We start from the raw sequence: 17,492 nt of genomic DNA, 5'->3' as shown, positions 1-17,492 counted from the left end.
ATTGAGCGTCGGTGTTTGTTCTTCTGCATCTACTCCGTCTATAAAAACTTCTACTGTGATCAAATCATTTTCTTCTTTATATTTTTAGAGTGCTGCTATCTGCCTGCACTGTAGCTTCATGCCTAATCTGGTGTTCAATGTATTGGTAAATTTTTGTGTTGTTTCTATTATTCCCATCCATTATTGTATTGATCCACACTTCTCTCTTGCTTTTGTTCAATTTAGCGCTCCTCTTCCTCAGTATTCTATATTTTTCTTCCTTTTTTATCGCTTGTCATATTACTCTTGCCATTTTATTTTCGCAGACTTCATAAAACCTTTGATTTTTCGTAGTTCTTTTACTGTTTTTAATTTGTACTGTGCTATTTGTTGTGTCAAGAATTTTTCCTTTATATATCACCAATTTATGTTCCGTTCCTTCAGCGGTTATCTTCAAAAATCTATCCAACTAATGACTTCCTGTGGACTATCTTTCAGCTTTTTATATTGTTTTTTTTATATTGTTTCTATGTTCCATCTCTTTTAATTTGCTCTGGTTTCTATCTTTGTTGTTTCATTTTACTTATCACCAGAAAGTGGTCTGAATTTGCCTCTCGAAATGATCGTACATCATGTATTCGTTTCTCTCTTGTGAAATCAAAAAGTTGGTATATTTGATTTCCTCTTGTTTGTGTTAGGATCATCCATGTTCTCTTATGTTCCGCTTTGTGTTTAAACTTAGTGCTAACTATCTGCATATTCCATTCTGTGGCCATATTACAATCTCTATGTTCATTGTTGTAGGTTATTTCATGTAGCGATTCTTTACCAGATACATTCACTATATTTTGTTCTTTACCTATTTTAGCGTTAATGTCAACCATCGCCATAAGAGTGTTATGTCTTGGTATTATTTCACATATTTTTATGAAATCTTCTAAAAATGAATTTTTATTTTTGTTATCGCATCTTCTGTAAGTGCGTATACATTTATAATTGTAATAATTGTTACTTTGTATTTCAGTTTTATATATATATATGACATTCTGTCTGTTCTACATCTTCTCTCCTCCAAATAATAATGTAAATTGTTCTTTATTAATACTTCCTTTATCCTTCCATCTTATCTCTAGTAATACCAATATTTCTATGTTATCATTAATCATTTCTTTAGCTGTTTCTTCCATTTTTCCTAGTCTTACCATCGTTTTTATATGCCATGTACCTATTCTAATGATGTTTTAATTTCTACTCTTTCTTTTCATATTTATATCATTTCCGTCATATCCAATGTATTTCTGCATTTCTGCTGTTTCACTTACGTTTTGTTTTTTGTCTTGGTTTTGCATGTTGTCTGTTAAGTTCTGTATTCCATAGGTAACGTCATTTATCACTAATTTGTTCGTTTTTCCAAGTTTAAAAACATCTAATCTTTCCATTTCTAAAAAATCTTTTTCCACGATTGTTCTTCATAGTTTCACAAGTATTTACAAATAAAAAAATATATACGATATTACATTTCAGATTCAATATATATATATATATATATATATATATATATATATATATATATTTGAAGAGCAAAAATATTGAAATAAGGTACATTTGTTGATTATTTAATTTTTTTTTATTTTATTATCTGTTCATCGCTTTTGCGATGTTTTCAAAAATATTTCAGTTTAATTTTCATTCCCATTTCGAATTCGAAGTATAAATCATTGAAATATATACTTAAAAAATGCATGGAAGTTCGAATCTTTATTTTATTCCTGGATTGATAATTTTATGTGATGTGTGTATCAGCTACATTCAAATTTAAAATTAGATTTTTTTCCTCCGAATTCCATTCTTATTTCACTTCACTCATGTTACTAGTATTTTTAAAAACCTAAACACTTGAACATTAATAAACAATGAACTAAAATGTAAATAATCTCACTATTTAATGGCAATCTGGCAGAACTGAAGACAGATTTTTACTAGTTAAAGATAAACGATCTAATTTAAAAGATGTTTTATATTGTATTCAATTAATTTAACCAGAACAGATTCGCAGATTTCACTCAATATCGTAGCCTCCAAATTTGACAATTAAAAATTATTGCTACGTACTATTAAATTAAACATAGTAAATTATACATAATACAATTGAGATTGATTAGTCGAATTTAAATGTCAATAAAAGTTAAAAAAACGCTAATAGAAACAATAGAAGTCACAAAGTCCTATCGGAGTGGTGAAGGGATAATCTGCAGTGGCCTGGTAGGACAATATTAATATAATTTTCAATTTGTTCATTCATAAATCATACAAAAATAGCCTCAATATTCGAAGTACAACGAATCTTATTTTATGGTTTCTCTTTGATATCTTGATAAAACCATTCTTTGGGCTTAGATGCGAATAATTGTCGCACTGGGACTGGACTCTACATCTCATTAGCATTCAACTTTTTTTCACGCAACAGTTTCACCATGGATCTGAATAAATAGTAATCTGACGGTGCAAGGTCCAGGCTAAATGCTGGATCTTGTACGAGCTCAATAACACCAAGTTCTTCGCGTAATTTGTGTAGTATGTGGTTTAGCATTGTCTCATAAAAGAACCGCCTTTGGGTTAAATAAACCTGGATATTTCTCCGATGAAACTCATACATTCGCATCAGTATGTATCTCGGCATTGATAGCTCCACTATCTAGAATGATTTTGGGGTACCTACATTAAGCCTTCATAATACCATTAGACACACAAGAGTTTCCGTTCGAGTCAACCTCTGTTTGCGACGTGTTCTGGCAATTGTTCTTTGTCTAAGCACTGATTTCCATGTTTTGACTGTTTAGAGAAATCCATTTTTCATCGCAAAAAACAGTGCGTCTAATAAAACGTTCTATTGCCAGTTTATACACCTTCACTCGAAGTTTCGCTAGAATCTCGATTAATTAGTGACTATCCGACAACTTACATAGATAGATCTTACCTAATGATTTTGAATTTTGATGGTATGGTATCTTTAGAGGATCTAAGGGAGTCCAATAATAATTGACGAGTTCTAGAACTAGGTTGGTGTATCCACTATTAAAACGATGAAACCAACGCTGTGCCGTTCGCTCATTAACTGTGTCTTACGCTTCAATTTTACACATTTTTCTTGCTGCCACGGCTGCAATACACGAATTTTATATTTTTCACACTCTATACTATTTATTATGAAAATATACTGCGTCGTTAATAAAGAGGAAGTAAAGCAGTATCTACGAGGTCTGGCTGTTGAATAACGAGACTGGTTACGAAAAAGGGTTTTATTATAAAAAATATTCTACATATGAATGCTCCCCTTCAATATACTCTCCTCCCCTCGCCACACAACTTTCCATACGTTTTTACCATTGATCGAAGTGGTGCTGGAAGTCTTCTTTGGTGATGGCCTTTAGAAGTTCTGCCGTTTTTTGCTTTACCGCATTCAACGACTCAAATCATGCCCCTTTCAAAGCAGATTTTATGCCAAATATAGTGAGTACGGCGGGTGTTCGAAAACTAGCGCTTACTGACCAAATACTGCTTCACGGAAAGCACGTTATGGGCAGGTGCGTTGTTCTGGTGCAAAATCGAGCGGTTTCTTACTATCTCGTTCTCGCAGTATTACCAAAACTTACAAATAGTAAGTTTGGTTGACAATCTGATCCGCTGGAACCCATTCAATCATCACGATACCGTTAATGTCGAAAAGAACGATCAACATTTCCTCATTAAAGCACTTACACTTACACCACTCAATAACACGCGCACGAGATAGAGAATTGTCCCCATAGGCCTCTTACAGCAATTTATAGCACTCAGTAGGAGTTTTTTTCAATTTAACAGGAATAGTTACGGAAACGTGTTTTGGGACGTCCATAGACAAGATATCTAGATACCTAACGCACTACTCGTGATTTAGCCCACCCGTCTAGGGTGCCCTCTAGGCGCGCAGTCTCGTTATTTAATAGCCGGACCTGGTAAATCAGCCTATAATACCCAAACTCTGGTTTGATCGTTGCCATTTTAGCCCTGACCTTTTATTTAATTAATGAATAAATAATATTTTATCGTTGTTCTTTATTAAATAAAAATGATGTCTATTGTATAGTATGTATTTGGTAATGTGAGATGATGGAAGTAGATTAGGCCAAATAATTTATTTTTCATATAAAAATTTATCCATAGAATATCGATATCCATATTGATATTTTCATAAATAACGATACAATAGATATCGATACTTGACATGGTGCAGGACAATGTTCAAAGTAAAAAATTGCTTGGATGAATATTATACGTGGTTAGACATTATACAATACCATTAGTAAAAGTAAAAAAAATATCTAACCTCAAATTTTGTTTAATATTTTGTAACCGGTGTAAAAATGAAAATAACAAAACTAAGTAAATAAGTAACGAAGTGAAAAAGTGTGTAGATCACTGTCAATAATTATACATGCGCCGACCTTGCTTTTGGAGCCTAATAGACATGTTGGTTGTTAAGCAACAAGTAACTAGATTTCTCAATATTAATGTCCCGAGTGCATGTCAAATTGTCGATAATTTAATTTTCTTGAGTGCGCGAATGCGCACGAGAGGAAATTATGAGACAATTTGACATGCACGAGAGGGCATTTTGGCAGACTATTTCCTGAGAAAAATTTAATTTAAAATAAACAATAATTGTTCCTTTTCTTAAAATATAAAATTAAAACCAAATGATGTTTATTAATCCTAGACGAAAATTTGGCACTAGTGCAAATTATCGATAATTTGGACTAGTGCAGTATTATCGCTGAAATTTGATCGTTGCTAGGTAAACATAAAATATTACAACTTTTTGGTTGGCTTAAATTTTCCGAAGGAAATAGTCTCTAAAATTGCAGCTTGCATGCAATAAAAATGGCACTAAACCAATAATGTTGCAAATGAGATCTTGCATAGAATAATCAGCTGAACTTCCTCTGCTCATGCTTTTTATCGAGAAACAATGCACATAGTAGACTAAATGTGAGCGCAATATCAGCAATGACACTAACGTAACCAAAATTTTTGGTGAAAGTAATGATTATTCATAAACAAATTCAATTTTTACATTATAAATTCCACCCGGTTCATCTATGTTTTGTTATCATCTTTTAAGGTTATTTAATATCGAGCAGAATGAAATTAATTTAAAAACTGTTGCAAATATGTGAAGCATTGTTCAGAATATATGAAGAGTGAAGTGAGAAGAATCTACTAAAATGAGATACTAAAAAATAACTAACTGAGTTTTAATAAATTTTATTTTAAATTATTTAGACAAATATACAAGTTCGATTCCATTACAGGTTAGATCGGAAATCTTCCCGGGGAATGATATATGAAAATGAAGAACTTCGATTGAAAACAATTAACATCAATGCTGAAGTGGAAAGCAGTAAGTATTTAATCTAATTCTATCTTGTGCGGGAAATTTTTCTAAACTAACATTACCTAATGACAAATGAACTCGTTAGTTCTTGTAATTTAATCCAAATTCAATTAGAACAGCTTGAAACTTTCATAATATAGTCAACAAGACTGATACCCCCAAGGAAAGGAAATTACAGAAGCCTAGAAAAGTTTTAAATGTATCGAGATTGGGGTTACTACTTTCTGGTTATTCTTTAAATAGAATTGGAGTTTTAGATAAATTGTTGAATTTCTGACTTAAGTATTTAAAAATCTGGGTACAGGATGCAGCTGAATATCAAATAATTCTGAAGGGCAGTGACCAAATGGCGCTTGCGATCGTTAATAATAAGGACTTGGAGACACACATTACTGATAGAGAACAGTGGATGGGGGATTCTAAACCTGCCTTTCAAGCCGAAGTTATATTGAAGGGGAAAAAAGGCTACAAGATTTGGTGAGTGATAACTATAAGGTCAGTTCGTTTGGATGTCCGGTCACTCAGGCAACAGAGGTAAAATCACCAGTAGGCTCAATATTAGTGTAGCTATTAGATATATCTTTGAGCAGTCTGCTCTCAAAATAAACTTTGCGGAGATGGATAGTTAGAGCCCAGCACAAACAAGTGCGAGATTCAAATACTTGCAGTAACCTTCGATTTTGCCAAGTGACGTTGAAATACTCAAGCCAAGGTAGTTTTAAGTGTTAAATTCCTGCACACTACCGAAACTATGAACTATGATATAATTGTTAATTGTAATAGAAAGTAATATAGATAACTTAGTTACAATCTCGTTCTTACAATTTCTCCATTCATATAGCAGATTTAAAACTTCTCTTTTCTTTTCCCCACATACGGTGGATTTCACACATGTAAAAAGAGCAAACTAAGGATAAAATACTATTCTTCGCAATATTCTTGATCAGTCTCACGAACGAACTATTTCAAACTCTATTCATACACCGTTTAAGGACCGGAAACGGATAAGTACTACAACATAAGCTTGTCCATAACACTCATTCCAGAACCTAGATAAATACAGTACCTTCAACTGTATATATTTACATCTCGTTTGACAATTTTCAATCCATTAATGTTTATATTAATGCAGTTAAAAGTTATTAAGTTATTACCTCTCCGCCGACGGAGTAGGTATAGTAGACTTAGAAAAAACAGCCGTTCGTTCTGATGACTCTGATAAGAACAATGGGGAAAAATGGTTATCGGACCTAAACAACTGAGTGAAAATATTAATTCATTTGAAGTAGATAAAAAAAACGGATCCTAAGATTGTGGTACATGATAACCTGATGATGTGGCAGGGATAATTGTACGAATTTATGCAATTATTTTACTAGTAACTAGAAGAATTTCAGATCTCATATAAATCAACAGTGGCCATGAGTATTAGCTATGCTGCATTTCGAGGAGAAATAAGAAGAAAACACATTTATTTTTATTTGAAATATTAGCAAAAGCCTAGGCCTCGAAATAGATCAAAAAGACGCGTATCAACTTTGGACCGGCTATAAAGAAAAATAGTATACATCATACAGCCGGAAGTTTCAGATCTTTGACCTCAACCCGTGATATTGCAGAAATCTCAAACTTTCGGCCCCAACAGTGTATTATGAGAGGGTTGCTACTCAACTTTTGAGATAAATAAAAGAAACATTTATAATTGGGAATGGCTTTATTGTTTTTCAAAATAACTTCCATTAAGATCAATACACTTTTACATGCTTTTGAAACAATTGTCGAAGCATTTTTTCCATTTCAACTGGGGTACGCTGTACGCTGTACGCCAGATGATCCATCAATTCGATATTTTGACTGGTCAAAAATGTTTTTGTTTGATCTGATGCGTGAGGGCTCGCATTCTCGTAGTGGAGAATGTTTTGTTTTAGGGGATTGGTCTCTCTGATTTTTTCGAACACTTTTATCAAAATATAGCTGGTGTACCATTTAGAATTGACCGTTCTACGTTGCTCTAATGGAACCGTGGCGACATGTCTAGTTGATAAAAAAAAAATAGGCGACCCTTTGCTTCAAAGTGCTTGTTAGATTTGACACATACAGTCAATTGTTTAGTTTTGGGTTCATATGCATAGATCCATAATTCATCGCCCGAATTTTTGCAGCATTTCTTTGCAGCAATCGGCACATGTTTTTTTTTGAGCGGTTATCAATTTATGCGAAATTCAACGGAAACAAATCTTTTTAACAGCCAAATGTGCAATATTGAATGTATGCGAGTAGAACTAATGTGCAAGTATCTTTCAATCCCACGATATGTCACATGACGATTTTGCAAAGCCACTTTACGCACAGCATCCACGTTTTCTGGCACAGTAGTCGAGTTGATCGGCTCCCTGCTGTTGGTTTAATCTACGTCGAAATGTCGAAAGTTATAGAAAATCATGGCAATGTTCGCAATGAATATTTCAAGTATCTGCAAGCAACCCAAATAGCACTCGTATGATAATACGTTATGAGTACATTTACCATTAAAAATGTCAACTTTAATGGCAATGTCTGATTTGATATAATCACATCGGGGTATTAAATGAATTGATTAAAAACCTAAAATAAGGAAAGTAAATCAGTATTCAACTCGATAGAAAGTAGCATTCTATATATAGTGTGCGTAAAATTTGTCTTTCCTCTGTCGTTATCTAAATTTGTTGACTTCCTATTTTTGTATCTAATTAAAGTTACAATGAATTAATTAAACTTTTGTATTAATATGAGTATTTCTGGATTTCATTAAGTTCTATTTGCTATTTTTGATACACATTACGAACAAATTACCTTTTCAGAACCATGTGTTTTGAATTCACATCAACCTTATGTTAAATCGGTCACGGCCGTTGGTAAATCCAAATTTAAAGCAGGAAGGGAGCCAAATATAAACGAAAATATTTTATTTTTAAATGTTTATCTGAGAGATAACGATGTGTTTATTTGTATATTACATTTAAATAACGATAACACTAATAAGTTTTTCGAATTTAATTGCTTCAATTGAATATATTGTTTGAGGCTACTTTATAAATGATGACCTAATGACAGATTTACTTTGATATACTCGTAAAATATCGTTAACTAAATTATAATTAAATAAATAGTTTTACTTCACTGATATATTGTGCAAGACTATGATTTCAAATTCATACATCTTCTAGGACAATCTGACATCAAGAAGCTTAAAAAAGAAAATGAAATGTTGAAAAAAGGTTTATGGTATCTAAGAGACGAATACGATAAGTTAGAAAAATTGATAAAAGATAAAAAAATAGACTTCTCATCATCGTCAACAACCGGCTCTACTTCCAGTGATTCGGTAAGAAAGAGAAATATTAGATTTATTCACTATAATAAAATGCTTCGCGGAGACGGTAAGTTCGATCACGGAGCAGGTACCTAGTACTAGGATGACGCCACATGTCTTGAAATACAAGGGAACCAAGTCTTTTTAGTAAAAAAATATTATCACTTATTATGCATTTCTGTAACCTAATATTTCACAACTTAGAAGCTTCAATCCAATTATTTTTGGATTGCTATCAAAAAATTAATTGATACTTCATATATCTCATCCTATGTCGTGAAATATCGTCATAAAATAATCAGAAATTAAATATGACTAAATAGGAGAATAGGGTGGATTTTCAATGACTGTTACATTATTTTCTCTTAAAAATTCAACTATCTCCTGTGTGACAATGCAATATCATGATGCAACATTAATCTACGGATATTGACTGACCCAAGGATTGCTGCTAAACATTTTGTGGAGTAACAGATTGCTTTATATTGAATTTCAAGCTCTTATACTTGACCTGACTTTCGTGACGGATTTTGGTTTCTTCGTGATTGTTGGTGCTGGTGAATCTTTCTGGATCCACATAGGGGTAGAATGACATGGTATATATGTTTCATCACCTGTTAGTATTTAAGAAAAAATACGATATCCACTATTATTCAACATTTTTAATGTTGCCCGCACGATTCTTACTCGCTCTGTTTTTTGGAAATTATTAAGCGGATGTAACACCCGACGAGTAACAATTTTAGGTACACGGAAAAGGAAGAGAAACATTGAATTTGTTGTTTCCGATCTAACACCAAACGTTTTCTCAATCGCCGAATAGGTACATCTTGGATATCCTTTAATCATGAGTCTCAATTTCTCAATATTTTCAATAGTAATTTGAGTTGCAACCGTACAAGATTTTGTTGTTCACTTAAGTTCGCCTTGAAATCATAGTGGCATCTCAAAATATACAGAATGACCTTCGTAAAAGTACATCATTCAGGTCGACCACGACAGATCGATGAAGGGATTAGGCTTATTTGCTTGGGATGTAATAAACTTGAGTTTATTTATTTTGGTAAACAATTGCAAAGAATAATTTGTACAAAATCATTCCCAGTTAGCGTATCATTTCTATAATTTCGAAATTTTTATTGTATAGTTAATATTATTAAATATTTTACTGAAACTGTTTGACTGACAGAGTTTATTATAATAAATGTCTGAGTTTGAAAATTTTTAAAAATACAGAATTGATTTCTATCCCAGTATCCTCAATATTAGGTGATTTGGTTATAATTTTCTAAATATTGATTTGTGAATTTATTTACTAGCATTCTGAAAAGCCAGCTATCTTGTTGGTTATTTATTTAATCCTTATATCTGTCTACCCTTACGGGTGTAAGACATAGGGTTTATGTTTTCTTCGGATCCTTTCTTTACAATTTTCTCCATATCTTTCGATTTTTTGTTTGTGGTAGCAACTTGTGTAGTTTCTTCTCTATAATCTCAGTGGTTTGCTGATATCTTCTATCCAGATCTTCCTCAGTCTTTCTCTTTTTCTGGTTTTTATTGTTTTGGATTGTTCTTATTATTTTTTCCTCGCTTATTCTTTCTACGTTTCCTAACCATGTTATTAAGTTTCTTCTACGTGTGCTTCGGCAAATTTTAATAATATCAATCTGTATGATTCGTTCCTATGTGGTCTAGTCTTTTTCTCAATTGATCTTATTTCTTTATGTATTCCATTGATGCTTATAAATGATGGATCCTTCACAGAACCGAAAAAAATATAAGGAAAAACTGAAATCAGTTGAAAAAACGATGTAGTAAATTCCGGTTGGGTTGAAAATAGGAAAAATTGCTGTTTGAATACGGTTTCATGCCTAATGTTTTATTAATATTTTCTAAAAAAACTAAAAAGTGTGAAGCTGATTATCATGAAGATATGACAGCAGAATTATTTGAAAAGTGATTTAATGAACAGCTTTTACCTAACATTCCACCACAGTCAGTAATCGTTATGGACAACGTATCCTACCACTCGCTGCAACTCAACTTCAAATACCAAATAGTGATAGTAATAATTTTTTTTTAAACGACTTCCACAGCAAATAGTTTTGCTGGGAAACTTTCACCTCCACTGCGGGTTCCTGCGTCGCGGTGGGGCTCGGACGGATTGTATGTCCTCTGTTAGTCACTTTTATCTGAACTCCGCTCATTAGTCATTATGGCACCATTAACAAATATTTCTTCATAGTGATGAGCTGCCTTTCTTGCGATTCCTTCTTTTCTGTTTTGCTCCCTGCTGCATGCAGGGATGAAGAGTTCGGATCTATCTATTATCTTCTAATGTTGCTGTGTGTTTGGACCTCTTTGTCTACTGTCCTGTTCCTTTCTTTTTAGAATTTTTTCCATCATACTCTCAACAGCTTTCCATTTAAAATCTGCTTCCATCATGATCTGCACTATATTTTCTGGTCATAACTCAGCTCTTACTGTTATTTCAAACAAAGAATTGCTTACTGTTATTAAAGGTCTAAAGTTAGAGAAAATTTATTATATAGATAAGCTGTGCAAAGAACAGGGTCCTACTTTTCTCAGACTACCTCCTTACTATTGCATATTAAACCCCATAGAGTTAATACGGACAACGTTTTTGCTTTAAAGTTTTCCAGAAAAAAACGAATGGGGTACAAAAAGGGCTCAGTTCACGTCTGGTACCCTGTTTAAACCAAACTCCCTTACAGGCAAGTACATTTTCCTCGTCTATTTACGTTTTATAATTTAATATTCAGTTGTAGCAAGTTAACATTGATGATTTTTTTCCAAGTTCCAAGTAGACTACAATAAATACTTTCTCGCATAAGATATACATACTTTTAAAAGTATTTATAAAAATAATAAATTTATAAAATGAGGTATCTACGTCTATGGTAAATCAAGCAAAATTGTCGAATTTTTATAATCTGCAATTGATATTGAAAGAACTATAACAACACAAAAGGAATGGTAAAGGTATAAAGCAGCAGTAGCGATGCAATTTACTTGTAATCAGCAAAGAAAAGAAGCAGAAGTATTAGACGGTTATGAAAATTTTCGCCAGTTTTTCAAAATTTATACCGCTGTTATTACTACTAAAGAACAAAATAAACTAATTAGACTATCTTCACACGTGTGCACATATTAAAAACTCTTAGAGTCTTTATATCTCAGGTCTTGGAGAAAAAAGTGGTGAGACATTTTTAATAGATAACCACATTATCTACAATTTTTGTCCGTTCCAAATAGGCTTGTTTCCACTAAGAATAAATCGGATGGCATTGAGTTTCTAATGATTAACCATGATAATTAGTAAATAAAAAAACAACTTTTCTACAAAAATAATAAAAGATTATTTTCGTATAAAATAACCAGGTTATTTCGAGTTTTCAGCAATTATTGTTAAATTAATAAAGTTCGTTTTTAGTTTAATCTTGAAAGATAGGTATAATTTGCCATGGAATCAGTATTTAACAAAGCAAAATGCAGTAATTTGCCCAAAATTAACGCCGTTATGCTTGACAAATTTTTTGCAATGAATACCTACTTTTGTTCATCGGAAGTCCACAGTGTTAAAACTTATATGTAAGTATTATGTGAAGAACAAACAAAGTCTTATTTAATTAGCAGTTACCAGTCAGAGAGTCGTATTTACCCACTGTAGAATGAAAATACTTAACTGATTTTAAGGTTAGCGAATACAAAGCAAAGCAAAGCAAATAACTTTAACTTAATTAAGTCATAACATTTTATATGTCATGTTTGGTATATTATGGTAGATTTTGCGAAATTCATTCATTTTACTATACATTTATAAATATATACATCAAATTTTTTTTGATACTTACATCAAAATGATCCTCGCAGAAATAATTTGTGGAATTAGTTGATAAAGTAAGAGCATATTGCCTCTTTGCCATTTTTAACCACTTTCTTCGTATTTCTTTATTATTTGGACCGTATATGAATAATTTGTATGGTGTTTTTATCGTTGTACTTTCCCATTGGGGCACTATACCGTATTTATAATACGAGGAATTCCTTATTAATTAAAAAACACAATTGGCTATCATAAACAAACACTGCTGTTTCGCGAGGTTTGACGTCATTCAAGACGCCATGACAGTTTTGTTCTTTTTCGCGGTCAATTTCAAGATTATTTCTATAAAATCAAAATACTAACATAAAAAACCTATTTTTCTTAAAATAAATAGATGCTGAGCTATAGTTTTAAACTAATTTCCAAATTTTGTCAACTAGCCTATTATATGATAAAGATTAACATTTTTTTAAAAAAAAAGGAAAAAAACGCATTTTTGTATCATTGCTTTTCTAAATTGACTGGACTATTAGACTTTTGGGTTCAATGTTACATTATCCATCCATTAACGATTGACTTGAAAATAATTTTTTCGTTCGTTTCATTTCTTTTATATTCCTTTATTCCCAGTAATGAGTGATTCGATTTACGAAATCTTAATTAGAGAATTTATTTCCTGGTATTCTAAAAAGTTAGTGGCAGCTTTTTGTTGAAAACTTGATAATATATAAAACTGGTTTATTACAAAATAATTCGAATCTATCAAGCATATCAGGGCAATCTGCCAAACAGACCAAGCTGATCAAACTTGTTATTGCAGCTGTAGATATTTAAACTTGATTTTATAAAAACCCTTGGACATTGATGTTTGATGTTATTTTGGTCTTAATTATGTGAATGAATGACATAATAATTTAGTTGCAAATATTTGGGTTTCTATTACAAACACAAAAATGGTTTTTGAGAAATTAATTAACCAAAAAAAAATGTGTCACCAGTTTAAAATTATTTCGGTAAAAATAAGAAATTTCACTCATATATATGTATATTACATTAAACTGGAGTCCTACTCATCCACACTCTCGATTTAATGATTTGCTCGCTACAAAATTGTCTTGATTCGAGGGATTCCGTTAACCTATGTGCCTACTAATAATATGTGTTTATAACATCTAACTTAAAAAAATCAAAATGGAGGTGGTGGATCAGCACACCGAACGCGTCATTCACTTTATTTTTATTTTTGTGATAAGGATTTATTTATTCCGAATGATTGGTTTCTTTTTTTATATCCCCATAAATGTAATGCACAAATTATTAGTCAGCTCCACGATAAAATATTGCAGGTGTCGTTACTATACGATAACCAGTAGAAAAGTGAGCCGGGTTGAAAGTGTAGTGGATTGCCTTGCCTCGCCCCGTGTCCTGTTCTCGCGCCCGAAAAATCGACGGTTACTGAGCATCCACCCTATTCACCTGATTTGTGATTTTTATTTATGTGGTCGTCGTTTCGAGACGTAGGTTCAGATAGATTAAGCAATTCATCAGTTTTTTGTGAGCATTCTATAAGATGGTTGTTATTTTTATATATAATTTGCCTATTTTAGTAAATACAGGGCGTTTCCAGATTCATGCGACGAAATTCAGGATGATTGCCTTTCCGAGATATCACCCTTAAAAGGTGGTGACTAAAATTAAGTTTTATAATTATTTTTTTATAATAATGCTAAAATAACACATCGCTTTCAATATCAAGCATAACGTGTTTAGTCACTACCTTTTAAGGATGATATCTCGGAAAGGGGAGGGCTGAGGATATTTTTTTATAGGAAAGACCGATCATAGTTTCATACGAACAATCACCTCTTGAATTTAGCAACACCCTGTACATCATCACAATTACAAGCGTGAATATGGTAAAATTAATAATTTTAAAAAAATAAAAATATTTATATATTAATGTAGTAAATAGTAACAGTCGTCAATTTTTCATTTCTGTGACCTTTTCATATGTTTTTCTTGAAAAATATTTAATACTTAAATTTAGTACATTCTGAATATGAAAAAAATAATCATTAGTAAGAAAATTATCGTGTTGTTCTTTGGTAAAAATTTTTGTAATTATCGACTTATTCTGTATTGTTCACTACCGTTCAAAGGTTTTTACCTACACTATAGTTATAAACGTGATAAACAACAAAAAAAACTACTACGATCGATTTTGATATTCATATTTTAAATAACATATATAGATAAGAATAAAGTAATAATAAAACTAAGATCTGTAATTTTTCTATATTTCAATTTTTGATGCAACAATGAAACCCCCTTTTGTTTTAATTATTTTGGTGCACAAGTTTGGTATTCTATAACAGTTTCGACAAATAATTGTAATAATCGTCGTTTATTTGGTTCCATCCGTTTTTCAGGATATTCCAAAGATGTGAAGTAGAAGTAGGACACTGCTATCTGACTGTCCAATTTGTCCCAAAACAACTCATTCGGTTTCAAGTAGGGAAACTGTGACGGCCAAACTATTACTTTCAGTACATTCTTCCTTCCCGATTCTTTCAAATACTCTTTAAACGGCTTCGAGGAATGCTTATGATCGTTGTTAAGCTGGAAGATGCATTTTTAATATTTTATATGGCCTTCTTTCTTTAAAATACCTTCAATTTTCATCAGATATCCAGTTACCCTTCCTCCAAAATATCCTTAAACCATCACTGAGCCTCCGCCATGATTTACAGTCGTGATTACACATAGATCTAACATCCATTCTTCCTTTGACCTACGCACAAACACTTTCTCTTTGACTAATTACTCCATTAAAACCTCTTTTAATTTTTATGTTCTTCAGCCAAATGCAACTTCTTAATTTTATTTTGACGTCTTTCTTCATTGACATTCTTCCAAAAAGGCCAGCTTTTCTCAAACTCCTTTCAATGTAGAAGTACTCAAAGGCAGAACCTCAGGTTTATTGATATGAGCTGCTATCTCTGGACCCGACAGTCGTCAATTACGTTTACTCATCAATACAATACGTTTATCTCCAGCGGTTGTGGTTTTTCGAAGCTGACCTGAACGTTTTGTATCGCCGAAGCTTCTGATTTATGAATATTTTTCCACGTTGTAGTCTACGCCGTAGACTCTACGGTATATCGAGGCATTTTTAATTCGGCGGCAATAGTTACGGTTACTTTTTCCTAGACTATAAAGACTTGCACGAGTTTCAACCGATAGTTGGTTGAACCTTGGTTTTAGCCATTTTAAAGCTTCAAAGTCTGAATTTGTATACGAACTTCAAGATGTCTTGGTCCAAAAAGTATAAATAGCAGTACGTTCTTACATCTCACAGGGTTAACTTAGGTTAAACTAGAATCATAAACATCGAAGAAAAACCCAGGTAGAGAATAATAAAAAAATCAGATTGTACTTAACTTCACGCACCGACAAAATATAATCATGCGCTCGTAAAAAGTAAACAAATAATGAACATTATTATTTATGGTTTCGACCTGCGCATGACAATATGAAAGAAAAATTTGTTTAAGTGTATTATTTTGAAGTTTGAAGAACGGATTATGGGGTGAGTAAAAACTTTTGATCGGTAGTGCCGATTCTCTTTTTCATTTTTCGGTGATTCAAAATATTTTATTCACAGGAAAGCTTCAGTTCGTACAGTGACGATGAAGAAGAAGTAGAAACTACTCAAAATATGAAAAATGTACAACGGACCAATTTAAGAAATTTACAAGATCAATTCGATCATTTGTCAGTAGTAACAGAAGAAACTAGTGCCGAAAATTCTGAATTGCATTCCAATACGGGATCAGTGAACAAAGAAAATTGGAACGATCCCGTTGATATCCTTCAACCAGATCAAAGTTATCCTCAATATAGATGTCTAGCAAAATCACCTACTCTACCAATGGCGGACAATATTCCCGTAAACTTTTTCACCCCAATTAGAAATTCGAAAAGTTTCGACGCCAATATACAACAATGTAACGACGTCATATATCCCGAAGAATTTTATAACAATCAATTTAGAAGTTCTACGAGTAGTATGATAAACCAGGGTATTAAAAATGAACATAATTTTGCAAGACCTGCATCGGTGAAAACGAGCGCTTCAGACTTTTATCAAAATACAGTCTTCTTACCGAAAGCTACGTCAAATCCCGAACTCCAAATACAAGGTTTAGAGAAATCCGCTACTGATTTAATAGTTAAAGTTGACAATCAAACTTTCAATGATACGCCGATCATTTTCAGTAATACACCAACACATAGTACGTTTTCTAATGGTGGAAACTTGGAGGAATTATTGCAAGATATCGAATCTATTTCCCAAGTAAGTACAAACATATTTGTTAAAATACAGAGTTAAGGCTTCATACTGCGGCCTTTGGAAATACTTATCCGTAATATAGGAGAAAAAAAGGATCAAATTTCGAGGTTTTTATAGAATATACTATTTTTTGTGACGGGAAAAAATGTCGATATGATTTTAAAAGAATATGTGAATTACATTTTTTATATTAGTAGGCTGTTATATAGGGAAAATAAGAACAACTTTTAAAATAATCAATGATCTATCAAGTTAATTCTGTTATTTGATAATTTGCTTCATTATGTATTGTGTGAAAGGAAAAAAGTCACTGTACGTTACTTTATCTAACTTCTTCTTCTTATGCCGTCTTCTCATTGAAGGTTGGCGACCACGTTTTACCCACGTCCCTCGCACCATGAAACAAGCCAGGATTTCTTTTTCCTGCAGATGCCTTTTCCTCTATTCTGCCCTGTATTATGTTCTGTAGCACGAGGTATTTGTCGTTGTGTAAGATGCTTTTCTTATATTAATAATTGTCAACAGC

The 17,492-nt window shown here is 32.4% G+C and overlaps 2 protein-coding genes across 4 annotated transcripts in view; one reads left to right on the top strand and one right to left on the bottom strand.

The window, feature by feature from the left end:
* The window catches only part of LOC130441541 (tyrosine-protein kinase transmembrane receptor Ror-like), a 120,695-nt gene that overhangs the window by 67,859 nt on the left and 35,344 nt on the right, over positions 1 to 17,492 (bottom strand). The window lies entirely within an intron of this gene.
* Positions 1 to 17,492, top strand: part of LOC130441542 (uncharacterized) — a 105,336-nt gene that overhangs the window by 70,526 nt on the left and 17,318 nt on the right. For both annotated transcript variants that reach the window (XM_056775268.1, XM_056775269.1), the window contains 3 exons: positions 5,331 to 5,419; positions 8,620 to 8,777; positions 16,277 to 16,969. In XM_056775268.1, the coding sequence (XP_056631246.1) occupies positions 5,331 to 5,419; positions 8,620 to 8,777; positions 16,277 to 16,969 (940 nt within the window). The remainder of the gene's footprint in view (positions 1 to 5,330; positions 5,420 to 8,619; positions 8,778 to 16,276; positions 16,970 to 17,492) is intronic.

The sequence above is a fragment of the Diorhabda sublineata genome, chromosome 3, assembly GCF_026230105.1.
Source record: "Diorhabda sublineata isolate icDioSubl1.1 chromosome 3, icDioSubl1.1, whole genome shotgun sequence".
In the NCBI taxonomy this organism is placed as follows: Eukaryota; Metazoa; Arthropoda; class Insecta; order Coleoptera; family Chrysomelidae; genus Diorhabda; species Diorhabda sublineata.
The sequence above is the reverse complement of the archived record's forward strand: the minus strand, read 5'-3'. Positions and strand labels throughout refer to the sequence as shown.